We start from the raw sequence: 16421 nt of genomic DNA on the forward strand, positions 1-16421 counted from the left end.
CTTCATCCTTTCCTTTCCATCTGAGCTTTTTTCTCCCCTCTCCACACCCCCACCCCCTCAGCAGAAGGGTCTCATTTGTCCATCTGTTGAATAATAATGGATCACAGCCTTTATGTTAGGCACTGGGGATAAACGTGATGTTTATATCTTTGGAAATGGCAGGCTTGAGGGGTAGACAGGTGCGTGAGAACAGACATTGAAACCCGTGGAGGTTAAGTGTGAGGAGAGAAAGAGGAAGTTATGTGGGTTGAGAGACAAGGGAATCATTTGCTTTGCCTCAGAGAACCTGGGAAATGGTCCCTCAAGTCCTTTATACTCAGCTGTTTTTGCTTCTCCCTGGATGTCAAGGAACCTGGTCCGGGGAGGGTGATTCTGAAGGAGAGGAAGGACTGGGGTCGGGGGAAATCTCACTCAAACTTAAGTTTGCGTGTATGTTTAGCAGTGCTGATGGAGGTTCTTAAATCCAGTCAGCTCGTACCACCACCCTGTGGTACCACCACCCTTTTAGCTTCATCTATATCATAAGATAAATGCCTATATAATTGACTTAATCCATTTGAAGAGGAAAATGATTTTTAAAGGAATCATGAAAGAAGTAAAACAACACAACAAGGAACTCATCACTAACGGGTGGGTCTGGAACAATCTAAATAAGGATTCTGTTCTTAAAGTATTGAAAGGTGTATTCAATATAAATATCAATAAAAATGAAAAATAATAAGGGTCATAGTAGAATGGTTAAAAGAAATGTTTTATCATTATCCTTCAAGTGGCAGAAAAGCTTTTAAGTTATTTGAAGACCCTGGGGCACAGGGTACCTGATTTGATGTCTTTGTTATATTTTGTACAGTTGTTTCAACAAGTAACTTAGAGACAAAAATTCCAGTGACAAAATGGAGAAGTCAAGGAGGTTTGTCTATGAGATCTTGTGGATGTGGCACCAGGGGTGGGCACCTTGGGCCTCGTGTGTTAATTTTCTCTGACTAGGTAGGCTGCAGAGTTCCTAGAGTCCATGGTTGGAATTCTGTGACTTGACAGATTGTCTATCATGTTGGAGGAAAGTCCTGATAAGAGGAAAAGGGTAGAAATAGCTGGTTTGGAGCAGGAGGGGTGGGTGAATAACATTCATCAAAGCTCATGGCCCGATTTGAATTTTATAGAGACAGGAAAGTAAATGCTTCTTATGGAATCAGAGAATGTGAGAGCCTGACAATCCTATCAAATTAGGTATAGCCCTTTCCTGTTTTCCAGATGAAAAAACTGAGGCCCAGCAGGGTGAAATCACTGAGGCAGGCTGTTTGGTAGTTGAGTTAGGGCAAGACAGAGGATTCCGCACCCTTTGCCCTGGCCCCATGCTGCATGCATCTTTCCTTCCACTTCGTGCTTCACAGGAGCAGGACTGTCCCTGTCTTGGTCACTGCTGGACCCCAAACAGGGCCAGGCATCCAGCCATTGTTCAAAAAGTTCTGGTTGACTGCGTGGACAATGTTACTTCCTTCTTCCTCAGTCTTATTTAGGAGTGTGCCAAGAGATCACTAGGTTGCAATGCAATTTGGTAAAGACAAATATTTGCCCGAGTTTTGTTAGGATGTGGGCTTCAGCTTTGAAGGTAAACAGACTTTGTTCGAATTCTGGCTTTGCCACTCAATAGCTGTTTGGCTTTGGGAAAATTACCAAATCTCTCTGAGCCTTATTTCCTTGTTTGTAAAAATGCGGATAAAGCAGAGGACCTGCATCATAGGTGTGCACTAAGTGTTACTTTTTTCTTAGCCTCCCACTCCTCCTCTCCATTGTTCCCAGAGAAGATTTAAAGGAGGATACAGTACCTTTTCAAAAGTGATTTTAATTTCAGATAATACCCATTTATCTTGCATAAAAAATAAAATTCCACTGTATAAACATAAACACATATGTAATCACTACAAATACATATTCTGTGGGTTAGATATCATTAGTCCCATATTATAAATAATTGGGTCAATGCTGAAGCACTAGCAACAGGGGAGGATTCAAATCTAGGGTGTCCCCACCCCAATTCCAAAGCTACGGTGTTTTGTTCAAATCCCTATTTCCTATGATCTTTGTTTCTTACCCATCCTTCTACAGCTGCTTCTCTCACGAAGGCTCAGATCCCCTTTTTCACGTGCTCCCACGGCTTGCCTGGGCTCTAGCCCCTGCCCTGTAATGTCACCAGACATGGCTGGGTCCACTCTGGCATATCACAGGCTTTTCTGGGTAGCAGTTGTATAGTGCACTTCTTGCAATAACTCCTGAGTGCCTAGAACCTTCTGGAACATAGATGACCCTCTCTCACCCAGTGTGCGTGCCCACTCCCTTAGCACGTCTCCTGCGTGAGGCCAGGTTGGTGGGTGGCTACAGTATACATTGAACTTAATTCAAAATCAATTCTACACCCTCTCTCATTTATTAAACATGTTCTCACTGTATTTTGATTATTCTAAATTAATAATCTCATTTATATTTTGAATATAATCTAAATTAATGTTCGCAGTGGTATAGATATATTACTGTAGACATTGTATATGTAATGTAATATATATTGCACTTGATGAACAATTTATGGGATTCTTTGGGGGGAGGATTATTTTGACTCTGGGTGAGTTTTACTTCATTCATTGAATCATATCCCCTCCCTAAAATGCGCTCCATTATATTTACAAGGTTATACTCTGTGCTGTATATAGGTAGGTAGAACTTTTAGTGAAAAGCATAAATTTGTAGTCAGGCATTGGTGGGTTTGAATCCTAGCTCTGCTCCATGTCTTGAAGTTCAATTTCCACAGATGTAAAGTGAGTAATGGTAGTGCCCATAGCCTAGGATAGCGGTGAGCCTCGAAGGATACAGTGCATATCTGTAGTGCCCCAAGTGCCCATCGGATTGCAGGCACATGGAAATTACTCACATTGCAACTAGTACTGGCTGGTGGCACCCCTCACAGTTTAGAGCTTATGAGTGATTACCCTGATGGTAGTGGATTGCTATACTGCAAGGGAGCTGTGAAGACTGGGAGTGTGTTTATGAAGGTCTGATGGAAATCAGCAATGAAATGTACGCTCCCCATAGCTACCGCAGAGCCATTTACCTTTCTCCCCTCCCCCTTCCCTGTTCCCACCCACAAATTGTATGCCTAGCCACAGAGATGACTCAAGGGTTATGCTGGGGTTTCTCTAAGATAAAACCTCCTCTGTCCCTGCTGGTTCCAGCTTTATTTCAGATGCAGAGTATGTTTAGTGCTGGCCCCCAGATATACAGCCAGAATGCAAAATCAATCACACTGCCCTGCAAGGCCCAGCAACAGACATTTATTATAGTTGACTTTATGTATCATCTACCTTTGTTCAAAAAAGATTGCAGGCAGCCAGCAATAGACGTATTGGGTACTCTATCTGCTATCAAAGTCCAAAATGCTACTAGCCATAAAATACTCTTTTCAGAGAGACCAATGCAAGTCTCAAAGCTGTGGTTCTCACACTTGAGGACGAAATCAGAATCTCCTGCAAAACTTGTTACAACACAAATAGATGTCTCCTGGCCCCTGCCAGGTTCTGATTTGGTCGGTCTAGCATTGGAGCCAATTCATTTGTATCTCTGACAATTTCCCAGGTGAGGCTGATGCTCCTGGTTTGGGGACCACCCTTTGAGAACCAAGTCTTAAATATTCACTTCCTGTAGACAAGCTGTGCATTTTCTATCCTGTGTGGTACAACTGAGAACAGCATTAGTGGTAAAGAAAGGGCTCTGATATTTTCTGAGCCACTGTGACATTTGCGATATGCCAGGGACCTCACCGGTCACTTTATGCATATTATCTTATTTAATCCTCGCAACTGTCCAGCCTATCATGGATAGTTCTTAATTACTTATTGATTCATAATCAATTCATAATTATTTATTGAGACCCTATCATGTATCATGCCATGTGCTGTGTTAGGCTCAGGGGATCTGGAGGGACCATACAGACATAATCCTGACCTTGTGGATATCATGTTTCAGCAGGGAAACTTGCTTGAACAGAAAATTATAAGGGTAATTAGTCTGATCCATAGAAAATGGAAGTCCAGAGAAGCTGAGTAACTCAGCTAAGGTTACACAGCTAATGGGAGACAGAGGAGACAAAAACAAACTTGAAAACCACCTTACTCCAAAATGCATATTCCTTCCACTAAATCAGAAGTTCTTAGACTTTTTGGTCTTAGAGCCCCTTTCCACTCTCAAAAATTATTAAAGACCCCGGAAGAGCTTTTGTTTGTTTAGGTTAAATCTGTCCACATTTACTGTATTGGAAGTTAAAGTGGTTCACCTCTTGAGAACTGTTGCACTAAACCATGATGCCAATAGTACCATTTTTCTTAGATTCTCAACCCTAATTTGTTTCAATGACTTTTGTAGCCAGCAAAGATGTCTCATCTCCTCCTAAACTTTTTTTTTTTTTTTTTTTTTTTTTAATACGGGAGCCTCTCTGAAGCCTTAGCCTATATTTCTAGTGATGGGAACTTCCTAAAGAAAAGGCTGACCTGCTTTGGAATTGCTTTCTTACATTTTTATGTGTGTCAGCATGTACGTGTATGCACATTTACGATAAGGAAAAGTGACAGTTAAACTGTCTATCCCAGACCAAACTGAGATGTGGTGGCTTTATTACTCATCGAAGGATCTCTATCCCAGCCGAGGGCATTTAGAAAGATACAGTTCATGCACGTTTGTGACATGTGTTACCTTCAGGGTTCCCCAGGGCACCTGCCAGCGAAAGGGAAGCCCAAGGAAGAAGCTGAGGGCTCTCTCCTGCTGCCTCATTACTGTGGGAGGAAGAGATGAACGATTAGACTCCAGAGCTGTGGCCTTTGTGTCATGTTGGCAGCTGAGTTGTGTTTAACTGTGGGCTAATGACCGAAATACTGCCCCTTGCCATCATTTTTATTCATTATCTAACGGGAATGAGAAGTCCTAGTAGATACTTTCCTTTGGTGTGTAATGGTCCGTGGTTGTTCAGACACTGATGCTCCGGCCAACTCCTAATGCTTTATGGCATCGTTAAGTTTTACTGAGTAAAATCAACCAAATCAGAGCTGACATAACTCAGTGTGGTTCTCAACTGATGATCAATGAATGAATTCAAATCTCTTTTTATTTTCATAGAAGCCAATGAACTAAGGGCGATGCTGCAGCAGGGTCAGGGCGGTGATTGAGATGTAGCAGATCCTTGGATGAGAAGTTGGAAAGAGGGTAAATCTTCCAGTCCTTTGACTGTTTGGTCTTTTTGACAGTGAACACCTGGATCACTGGTTCACAGGGACACTTTAAAAATGTTTATCCAGATGTTTGGTGTCACAGAGGCACGTCCCACAGCCAAAACAAACAAGTGGAAAAATGTGATGCGAGGTGCTCATTGTCATCTTCCTTAAAAGCCAAAATTTGACATGAAGCATTTCTATGAGTTGGCCAGAGGCAGCATGGATTCTTTCACATGGTGTCTCTGTGTAAAGGGCACATTCTGCTGGGTAATTATAACTTTGTAAAGGAATTCCCTTTCTGGAAAGCGGCAGTTGGAGGAGGGCCTAGGGCATAAATGAGCGTACTTGCCAGTCACGTCTTCTCTTCACTCACATCAAACGGGAGTCTGTGTGATATGTTCCATGAGGACCATCTCCTGGGAACCCTTTCAGCCAAGTTTTTGATGCTGTTTTTAAGTTGTGAGCTTTTTGCCCCAAATTCTCAAATTCAGACTCCATGGGTTCGGGTGAGCAACACACACTCACTCTCAGTGATGAACCCTGTTGGTTTTGCAGGTTGCTGGGGCCACTTTTGAGATCCCTTTTCTCTAAAGCAGACACAAACAGGGAAGGATGCTGGCCCCCTTCTCCTCACTCACCACCCCCACCCCACCCCCCTGCCCAGGGGAATGAACTCAGGGAAGATCAGACCTGCTTACTGACCCTTTGAGTCTGCCCTGCCAACCAAGCTAAGCAGCCCAACTTAGACTTGCCTCCAGCAGGAATGCATGGGAGTTATTGTCCATGGGGACAGAATGATGGGAATCTGCCTGATATCCTAGGAACGTCATCTTTCCTAAACTGGGGAGAAGAGATGATATCCAATCAGGAAGGCTCAGTGCTTGGTTACTTAGATGAAAACTTCTGTCCCTCTTTGCTTGGATGGGCAGGAGCAGTTCTATTTATGATTCCCATTCCTTCCCTGTGTTTTGTGGATAGTTATAATAGCTGGTTATAGGTTCATTCTCTAAAACTCTTGTTCTGTGATTTTTCCTTTATATATACTTTATAACTTTTATGAATCTAAGGAAGGTTTGAGATTGAATATGACCCGATTAAGGCAAACTTAAGATCTGCAGCCCCAAAAGGTCATTGTCAAATGAGACCCACTAAGGGCAAGTGTCAGAAAATACAGCCTGTGGGCCAAATCCAGCATGCAGACTTTTTTTTGTAAATAAAGTTTTATTGGAACACAGTCACACCTGTTAATTGCCGATAGTTACTTTCATAATACAGTGCCAGAACCGAGTAGTTGTGACAGCAGACCGTATAGCCCACACAGCCTACTGTCTTGCTCTTTGTAGAAAAAGTTTGCCAGTTCCTGTACTTGGGACGTATTTCTATTTGGCCATCCCCAGATGGGAAATGTACATAGACTTAAAAGCACTAGGAGTATTACTCTGACATTTGGCCTTTAGACCAAATATCTAAATGATAGAATTTTGTTGCTATGCGTTGTGAAGATCTTGTACATAGTAGGTGCTTGTAGGATGAATAATGGGGAGTTTCTAGATGAATGGTTTATGGTCTGGGTTCCATTTCCCCATTTATAAAACCAAAGTATCTGATTTGATCTCTAAGGGTCCTTTTTACAGGACTATTTTACATATTAGAGAGAGAGAGAGGGGAGGCAAGACACCCTCAGTACCTTGCACCCCAGTCTGCCAAAGTGACAGCCACAGCTTCTTGAGTCACGCTCAGTCATATTAATTTAGCATCAGCTGGAATTATTACTCAGGGTCAAAAAGCATGACGGTTCACTATCACAGTATTATCAGGTGTCCTACATGGAGAGAGACATGCAGTTTAACAGTTGAGAGCATCAAAATCATGCTAAATACTTTTTCTGAGTCAGTTTATGGAGATGGGCTTGAACAACATGTTTATTGTTCACGTTCAGCAGCTCTTGGTATAATCTTGGGCACATACCAGATGTGCTTGATGTCCCTCTGCTCATGCACCAAAATCATAGGTGGAAATCACACTCCCTCTGGTTTCCAAAATTGCCCTACAGGGGGGTAGAGAGCTATTGATTGCCTACTTGGTGGGGGATGGAGGAGGGAGAGGTGATGGTAATCTCCTGGCTCTTACTGTCCTCCACCTCTGGGGGGAGGGGAATAAGAGCCGTGTCATCCTGGGAGAAGGGCTCATGCTCTGTGGTGTGATTTGGGTAGCCATCTCCTGCTTCAAAGCATACATTGTGCCCCTCTTTAGGAACTGGAGTTCCCACTGTCCCCTTTCCTGGGGACAGGGTTTCCATGTGCTCAGTTCCACAGATTTGACCAAGGGGTTATCATTTATTAATTCGTTCATTTGGGAGGGTGACATGCTGCCTTTGCTGAGATGCGAGCAGAGCCTCAGCCTCCGCATCCACATCCCAGGCTGCACCCGGGTTTCCTTTCGGGCACTCCCGCATCCAGAGCACTGGGTACGGATGGAGCAGCCCTGCCTGCCTTCCCTCATGGTAAGCGCCTTACTCACTGGCAGGTCCGACAGCTGAGAGCAAGCAGGATGGTGAGCAGCCCCGGGGGCTGAGGCGGGGAAAGCCGGCTCACAAGCTCTTGGCTTTCACAGGCAGGACCCAGACCACTTCCCATTCAGAAAGAAGAGGGGAGGAGGACCGGACAGGGCTGACACTGGCACCCTGCAGTTTGTACCACATTCTGACTCTGGCACCCCGAAGCTCCATGGGTAAAGGTGTGTTGCATGGAAAGACTGCCTTCTGGTCCTTCTGGCTGAAGAGCTGAATTTGTTCCTTTCTCGGATGTTAGTTTCCGAGAGCTCCTAATTAATTCTTAGAAGTTCTGAGAGCCATTAGTCTCAGGACTGGACGCAGAGTGTTTTTTGGTCTGCTGAAGTATGGCTAATGTAGCAGTTCAGTTAAAGTGGCAGGGTTGTGTCAAGAGAGAGCATTGAGGCACATTTCCTGAGCCTTGAGTTTCATACTGGTTGACTCTCATTCTGTTTTTTAAAGTAAGTGGACAGGGGCCCCTGGGTGGCTCAGTCAGGTAAGCGTCTGCCTTCAGCTCCTGGAGTCTCAGGATCGAGCCCTGAGTCAGGCTCCCTGCTCAGTGGGGAGCCTGCTCCTCCCTCTGCCCCTCCCCCTGCTTGTGCTCGTGCTCTCTCTCTCTCTCAAATAAAAAAATACAATCTTTAAAAAAAATAAAGTGGACAAATCATATGCATATGATTGTAAACATTCCTTATTCCTTTATATGTGTATCTTCATAGGTCCCAGTTACTGTATATTTACCTTCATTCATCAAATTTGTTTTTCAGAGGTAAGGTTACAGACTGATGCAATACCATGTCTTTTATTTTGAATCAAATTTATTCAAATCCTTCATCTAAAACAAGAGCTATCTGAGTATTTCTGCTACTCGCTACCTAGGGCTTAGATTTCATGTGCTATCAAGGCAAAGTCTTAAGAGTTAGAAGTTCCTTTGGGTAAGAGATGGCACTGTTTCTGCAGCTTGGAAATGAAGATGCTAATATCCAGCTTCACAAAATTGGACATAATTTAAAACTTTAACATACTTCCCTGCTTGCTTTATTTGTAAATGTTGATCCTGGCATGGAGAACCTCAGAGCTTTTCCTATTTTCTTGTTTCACATCTCCTTAGGAACATGCAAAAGGAAAGGTAATAAAGGACAATCTTTTCAAGATAAAACATGATTCATAAAGGTGACAGCCATGCCATATGTGAGCAGTGATTAACTGCTGCAGAGTCTGCTAACGGCTTTTTAAAAATAAAGTGATAAAGCAGATTTTCCCATTATTTTGTGTTTCGATGCTTGCTCAAGTGCGTCGCCCTGATTTTTCTCGGCTTCATTTTATTCTGTAGCAATCGAATCACCCTTCATGTCCCTGCGGTGCTAATTTAGGGCTTAGTGAAATATTTCACATGTATCTCTGGTTATACTTCCAGTGATATTTTAAGTTTCAAGACGATATGGTGTATTACAACTGTAACCTCCTCTAAAACCGCTCATTTTATTTCTGTAGAGCGCGTTTGGATGGACAGAGGGAGAGCATTTCAAGGCTTGCTCATTTGGAATTGGTTTACTTTAATTTAGAGTTGTGGTGGCAGTGGGCATGGGCTTAATGAAGTGTCACAAGTTTAAATGGCCTTCCCCTGCCATCGCCAGCAGACACAGGCTGCAGGGCTGGTGGGTACAGACAGGCACAAAGACTGACCGTTCACCTCTGAGATGAGGGGTGGAAGGGGAGGAAAGCTCTTATTTTAAAATTCAGTTGTCATTTTAGTGAAATAGTTAATTCCTCATGAAATTCAGTTGTCTTTGGCAAACTAACCAGGCCTGCTTTTCCTGACTGATGAGTCCCCAGCCATTTGCCGTATATAGGGTGATAGTTTTAATCTTGTTTAGGTCACCATTCCCTTGGAGAATCTACTGAAAGCCATGGACTTTCTCACCTGAAAAGCAAACACACCTATTTGTACCCAAGTCTGTTGCTAATTTCAGGGGTTTACGGACATAGACCTTCTCCTTTTCCCATCAACAACCCCTTCATTGTCTCCTCAGTGGATATGTTTCCCAGGGCAAATTTCTTTTTAAAAAAGTATGTACATGAACATTTATAACGTTGTGGCATTTCTGTTAGAGGGAAAAGGGAACAGTGGAGCTGGAGACATCTTGGGAAGCCCGGCGCTGCCTGGGATCTTTTTTTGGGTTACCACAAAGAGCTGTGCATTTGTCAGGAGGTAGACTCTAGCCTTCCTGCATTGTCCAGGGCACAGTCCAGATTGAGTGTCTGGGTCTTCAGGGGTGGATGGAGGAGGCCCAATGGCAGCGCCTCAGGGGGTTGGTGGTGAAGGAGGCATGGCTGGATGCCGGTGAGTATCCTCAGAGGCACTCCCCTGCCCCCACCCCGTGGAGCCTCAGAGCCCTGATTCCCCGATGGGCTGCCCAGGGAGCCAGTGGACTGAGTGTGTCATGTGACACCTTGGCACAAATAAGAGGAGAAGACCTCCTACTGCAACTCCTGGTGGCCAGCCAGTAGTGCCTCAGGCTTCTGCCCGGACATCCTCCAGAGCTGTAAGCCCTGGGCCATGAAATGCAGCCTTCCTGGGGCTGATTTCCCAAGATCAGAGGCACTGTACCTGCAGGAGATGGTGGGTGCCGGCCAGTGAAGCAAATTGGTGTTGGAGGTGGTTTACATACAGCTTTATGCAGGAGCACCGACAAGCCTGGGACTAGGTGCTGGGCGCGCTGTAAGGCACCAAGAAATATTTTGGAACAAGAGATAATATAAAAATGGAAGATCCAGAAGTACAAGGGTAAGACTTGTCCTCTGCCCCTTCCTTTTCTTTTATTCTACCCTCCTTCCTCCCACCCTTTCTTCTGCTTTTCCGTTTTTCTTTCCACCCTTCCTTTCTTTCGTTCTGCTCTTCTCCATCCTTCCCTCTTTCTTTCCCCTTCTTACTTTCTTCCCTTTTTATCATCCTTTTCTTCCGTCCATTCTTCCTTTCCTGACATCCTTCCTTTAAATCAATAGATGTATCCAGGTGTCTCCCGGGTGCTGTTGGTTCTTAGCTTGCGTGGAATTCTGAGTCCCTCCCTGGTACAACAGGTCACCCTCATGCTACCATGGGGCATTTTTGTTCCGTATTACCTCTCCCCTACTCTTACCTTCCTTTTTCGTCTTCCTTAATCATTAGCATATGTTGAACACCTACCATGTGCAGTTTACTGCCTTAGAGAAAAACGCTAAAATAATTACGGACTTCCCTTTCAAGAGTGTTAAGATCAAAGTTAGGAATCAAGGCATGCGTATGTGAGAAGCCAAATAGTAGTGTAACAGTTATATGATGTCACAAAACAAGAATGTGAGATGATGTGAGACAGTGTCATTGCATCATTGTCAGATGTCAGATGTCAGAGCATCATTGCTAGGTAAGTGGAATGAGAGACATTCTGAGTTCAGGGAATGGAGCATTTTTTGTGAGGTGGATGGGTTTGGGGAAGTCTTAGAGAGAAGTAATGTAAACTGGGGTTTCAAAGAGGATTTTAATATTTAGAGAGGAGAAAATTTCAGTCCAGGAAGGGAGACTGATGTAAGTAAAAGCTCAGCATCCCCTCCCCCCACCCCCCGTCTTCCTTTTCCAAGGGAAAGTTCCAGGGGTAGCTGTTTTCCTCTCTTCCAACTCCTTTGGCTTCTCCTCTCCTGAGCACACTGCCTTCTCCAATCTAGTTTCCATATTTACCCCCAGGTGCCACTTCTCTTCAGCTGGCAATGGGCTCAGGGAAATCATTCAGTTTATCTCAGACCCTGCCTTGATCAGTAGATTGGTCAGTTTATGCTGCATGTGAAGAGCCACTTGGAATGGAAGTCTGAATTGAGGAGAGAGCATTCGAGATGTATTTCCCAGTTGTGGTTGAAATCCCAGTCTTTAACTTTTGGCAGCTGTTGGGTGAGCCAAAGTGCCACTCTTAGGGTGAATGTCTGATGTGCTGGAGATCTCAGAGAGCCAGGAAGTCAAAGATCTCAGTTGGAATTCCTGGTGTGGCTGATCCAGTATGGTAGAGTCCAATCCAGGATGCAGTGTTTGGCATGTTGTTAGATTTTTGTTTGCTTTTTATTGCAGTGGCTCAGGGTCACTAGGATCTTAGAGATTGTCTTGACTTTTACACTGTTCAATCTTATACGTCAGGAAACTCTCCTGTTTTTCTTGCTCCTTGATATGTACATTTAACCTGTGTTCTTGGATGTTTCCATAGTAAATGTATGTCTTATGAGTTGAAACCAATTCATAGTATTTATTTCCAGTATCTCCAATCCATGAAGGAGTATTTTATTTTCAGGTGCCTGATGAGCCCTGATCCTAGCCTGATGTCTGGCTCTTTCCTGGCAGTGACTTGAATGAAATCTGACTGATACACTCTGGTGAAGTTCAAGATTCTAAATTTGTTCCTGCTGAGGCTGGCATTTCTCTGTGATTGTTCCATGCGATGCATTTAACAGTTTACCCTCATTGGCAGCATTCCTTAGGAGATATAGGATGGCTGGAATCCCCTCACCTTGTGCCTTTTGATTTTTGCCCTTAAGTAAAGGAAATAATCCCTTTGTCAAATATTTTCTGGCTCCTCAAAAAAGATATTTTCTCACTGGTACATTACAGCTGATTATTGGAAAGTTCATATTCAGGTGTCATATATGTCGTGTGTGTGTGTGTGTGTGTGTGTGTGTGTGTGTCTGGGAGTTAGAGTGTGTGTGTGTGTGTGTGTGTGTGTGTGTGTGTGTGTGTCTGGGAGTTAGAACATAGAATTCCTTTTCCCTCCAAGGACAGTGTGGTGATGCTTAGGGTCTATTCGATTTTTTTCCCCCTTCCTTCATCAGATGAAATATGGTTAAAAGGGTTATCTTGTAGCAGAAAGAGGCAAGATGGTCCTGGTGGTAAATGGAAGCCTCACTATAAGCTATCCTAGAATGGTATTGTCAAAAGGCAATTTTGAAATTTTTTTAAAAAGATTTTATTTATTTACTTGAAAGAGAGGGACAGAGAGAGAGCATAAGCAGGAGGAGAGGAAGAAGCAGACTTCCCACTGAGCAGGGGGCCTGACACGGGGCCCAATCCCAAGACTCCGGGACTGAGACCTGAGCGGAAGGCAGTTGCTTAACTGATTGGGCCACCCAGGTGCCCAATTTTGAAATGTTTTATTCAATTCCATGTTATAAATGAGGGAAACGTAGGTACAGAGAAATGTAGTAATTTGGGCCAAAGTGATTTGGACCAGATCTTTAGCAGATTAAAGAAAAACCAGAATATGAATAAAGATTCTCTGACTCTTGGAAATCATTTGATACACAGAATTTTTGTACCCTATTACCAAAATATGTTAGACAAAGAAAGCAATGATAAAGAAATTAAATATTTGATCAGTAGAATAAATCAAATAGTATTGTTTTACATTTCAGTAGGAGTGATTTAACAGAATTTTGAAGAAAGATTTTTAAAATGGAGGATAAAATATTTTTCAAGAATATAGAGGTCTTTCACAAAGATAGATAGGGTCTGTTTGAAAAATATTCTCATTTAAAAAAAGCAGTCAGACTTACTGCACACTCTCTCAATAACATGATATAATGACTTTGGAGGTATAGAATACTGAGCTAATTAAAAGCTATCCAATTGCTCGAAACTATTAAGTACTGTTTTGTGAAAGACAGAAGCCAAGAACACAATATATTAAAAGACAATAGAAGTGTGACCCTCCCTATATACCATGGGACGTAATCAAAACTATAATTAGACTACATTTCCTACTCCCAAATGCCAATGTTAGACAAGAAAAACAGATTAAAATAGCTTCTGAATCAAAAACATTAAAAAAAAAAAAAAGAAAAGAAAAACCAAAATAATCTGGATATTGAGGAAGGAAAATCCAAGTGTTCTAATGAAGAAGGCCATCATTTCTAGCCCCTGCTAAGTAGAGCTTCTCCTCCTCTTCCTCCTCAGCTACCTCTAGTCTTCATCCCAATCACTGGGAAATTCAGAATGCTTGACCCCTGCATTCCCCAGAAGCGGGATCCTGGAGAGATGGGGAGATGGGGAGATGGGAGTGGGAGTTTGCCCTGGGGCCATTTTCTCTACCCTGTCCCCTTAGAGAAGGTTCTGAGAATACCTAGAGAGAGCATCATTTCCAGCTGTTGGCTTATTTCCAGGGCATTCCAGCCTGATGCTATTGAAAATGGGCTTTCTTAAACAGAGCTGCAGACCTGTCTCCTTATAGCTCTTTCAGTGGCATCCACCACTCTTAGAACTCGGCTCCCCTCTGAGAGGGGACAAGACAGTACAGTGTTGCCCACTTCAGGAGAGAGTGGCTCAGAATGAGTCTACTGGCAATCATGCACAATTTGGCTTAGCTTCAATTCGGACCTTGTTTTTTGTTTCTCATCTCTCAGAGTGACTACTGTCATTGGCCCCAAACATTTATTGATCACCTATATTGGTTGCATTATTAGAAGCAGTATTACACAGAAGTTAAGAGCACTGGCTCTGGAGCTGGGATACCAGGGTTCAAATCTGGACTCCATCACTTGCAGCTGCATGATTTTGGGCAAATTACTCAATCTCTTTGTGTCCCAGTTCCATTATTTGTCAGTGTGGAATAATAAAAATAGTGGGCCCTGAGTCATAGGTTGTTGTGAGGTTATTAAATGAGAAGGGCCTTAAAGCACTCTGAGTAATGCCTGACGTAGAACAATTGTTCCTTAGATGTTAGCAATTATTATTTTGACCTGTGGGGACACTGGGCAAGGGTATAATAACACTGAGAAGTACAAAATATGGTCCCTGTCCTGGAGGGACTATGGCATAATCTGGAAAACAGTATTTTTTACTCGTGAAGAAGGAATTGGTCTTGTGTTCTGCTCTCTAGTAAAGGATGAGTTGTTATGCCTGGGGGTGTACACTACCCTTCTCCCTCATAGTCTGGCAAGCATGGAGCAGAGCTCCCTGTTCCCTAAGAAAAGGTAAAGCCTGTAGTCATGTTAATGGCTTCCAGATCTTAGGCCTCTGAGAAATCCTCTTTAGGTTGGTGATACAGCCATATAATTGGCTAAAGAAATACAACATACATGAATTCTTAAATATGCTCCTGCTACCGAGGCCTTCTTTTTGGTGGTTGTACCCCTTTGGTGTCCTGAGAAAATGTAGAGGAGAGACCAGTCTGGTTTTCAGAGTCTTATACTAATTTATTAACCTCATGATGCCCAGACAGATGCCATGGGAACTAGCATTTGGGGCATATCTTAAAATGAAGCATCCATGCTCCAGATAAGTCCCTTCTCTTACTACATGATACCAGTCTCCTCTGTTTAATCTTCTTCCCAACTCCATGATAATCAAGGGTAGAATCAGAGTAAGGTTTTCCCACCCTTGCCATGTTGGGTTCTCATTTCTGTTTGTCTAGGAGCATCCCATCTTGGTGGCTTTAAAACCTGTCAATGAGCAGGGGCTAAGGTTATGCCCACCTCATGCTCAGTACCATCTAGAGCAGGGGATAGCAGACTGTGACCAATGAGTCCAATCTAGCTAACCACCAGTTTTTATAAATAAAGCTTTATTGGAACACAGCCACAATCATGAATTTGCATATTGTCTGTGGCTGATTTTGTGCTACAGTGGCAGAGTTGAGTAGTTGTGACAGAGACCATATGGCCTACAGAACCGAAGAAATGTGCTATCTGCCCTTTATATCAAAAGTCTGCTGACCCTTGACCTATAGATTAGACAGAGGAAGAGGGGGAAGTTTTTGTCCCGAGGCAATATAAGGAAGTTGACATCATCAGCTGGTTCCCATTCAGGAAAACTGATGTTGCTTAAGCTATAGTATATAATAACTCATCTAATTCCAACTGAAGGTGCCCCTAATAATGTGCCATGTTTTTCTCCTCACAAAAATCAAATGAAATACTCAGGAGGTGGGAAATTTAATGGGCTTCTCTGAAAAGATTTCCTGTTTTCATAGCTATGCCATGCTGGCTGTTACAATTTCAAAACAAAACCGTCCTTTGGGAGTTGACCTTGCTTATTTAAGTGTTGACTCTGAACTGGGTGATTGGGTTCCCTTTCCCCAGCTACGGGAGCCCCCTTACTCCTTTGAATGTGTTGAGTTTTTCTGGGCCACCAGCTCTGTCTGAAGTATCCTCAAGGAGCCCATACCATGGCAGGTTGTCTGCCTTTCCCCTTTCTGTCATTAAAGGGACCACAAGGAAGATGAATTGTGAATCCATTTTTTGACCAATAAGTCTTGTTTTGCAAGGACAACAGAGAATTCAGGAGCCACTCATTTTCCATATATAACGGACTCTACTAAGAAGTTGTCAGTCTGATCTCAGCTCTGTGACAACTCATTTTTGTGATTTTGGGCAAACTCCTTCCAAGAGCTTTTGCAGGGGATTGTTCAGTGCACAGTGAGACCTGTCTTGGCCCAAGATCTGGGCCACTTGCACTTGTCAGCCTGTGTATTCACCTTGGCTCAGGACTGCCTCCATCCAGATGGGTGCCATTTCTAATTTGCACAAAGGGACCTGATGGGCTAGTGGCAGTTCCTGGTCCCTTCTTTCTGAGCTTCAGTTTTACCAGCAAGGGGAAACTATGCTAG

At 43.3% G+C, this 16421-nt stretch overlaps 1 protein-coding gene across 5 annotated transcripts in view; it reads left to right on the forward strand.

Annotated features, from left to right (window-relative positions):
* Positions 1–16421, forward strand: part of CPNE4 (copine 4) — a 592776-nt gene that overhangs the window by 123414 nt on the left and 452941 nt on the right. Inside the window, exon 1 of one of the 5 annotated variants that reach the window (XM_036106775.2) lies at positions 10312–10591. The exons of the other annotated variants lie outside the window; for them this stretch is intronic. Within the exon in view, the coding sequence (XP_035962668.1) occupies positions 10569–10591 (23 nt within the window). The 5' untranslated portion in view covers positions 10312–10568. Of the gene's footprint in view, positions 1–10311; positions 10592–16421 lie in introns of those variants that run through there. 5 annotated transcript variants of the gene reach the window in all.

This window comes from Halichoerus grypus, chromosome 1 (assembly GCF_964656455.1).
Source record: "Halichoerus grypus chromosome 1, mHalGry1.hap1.1, whole genome shotgun sequence".
Lineage (NCBI taxonomy): Eukaryota > Metazoa > Chordata > Mammalia > Carnivora > Phocidae > Halichoerus > Halichoerus grypus.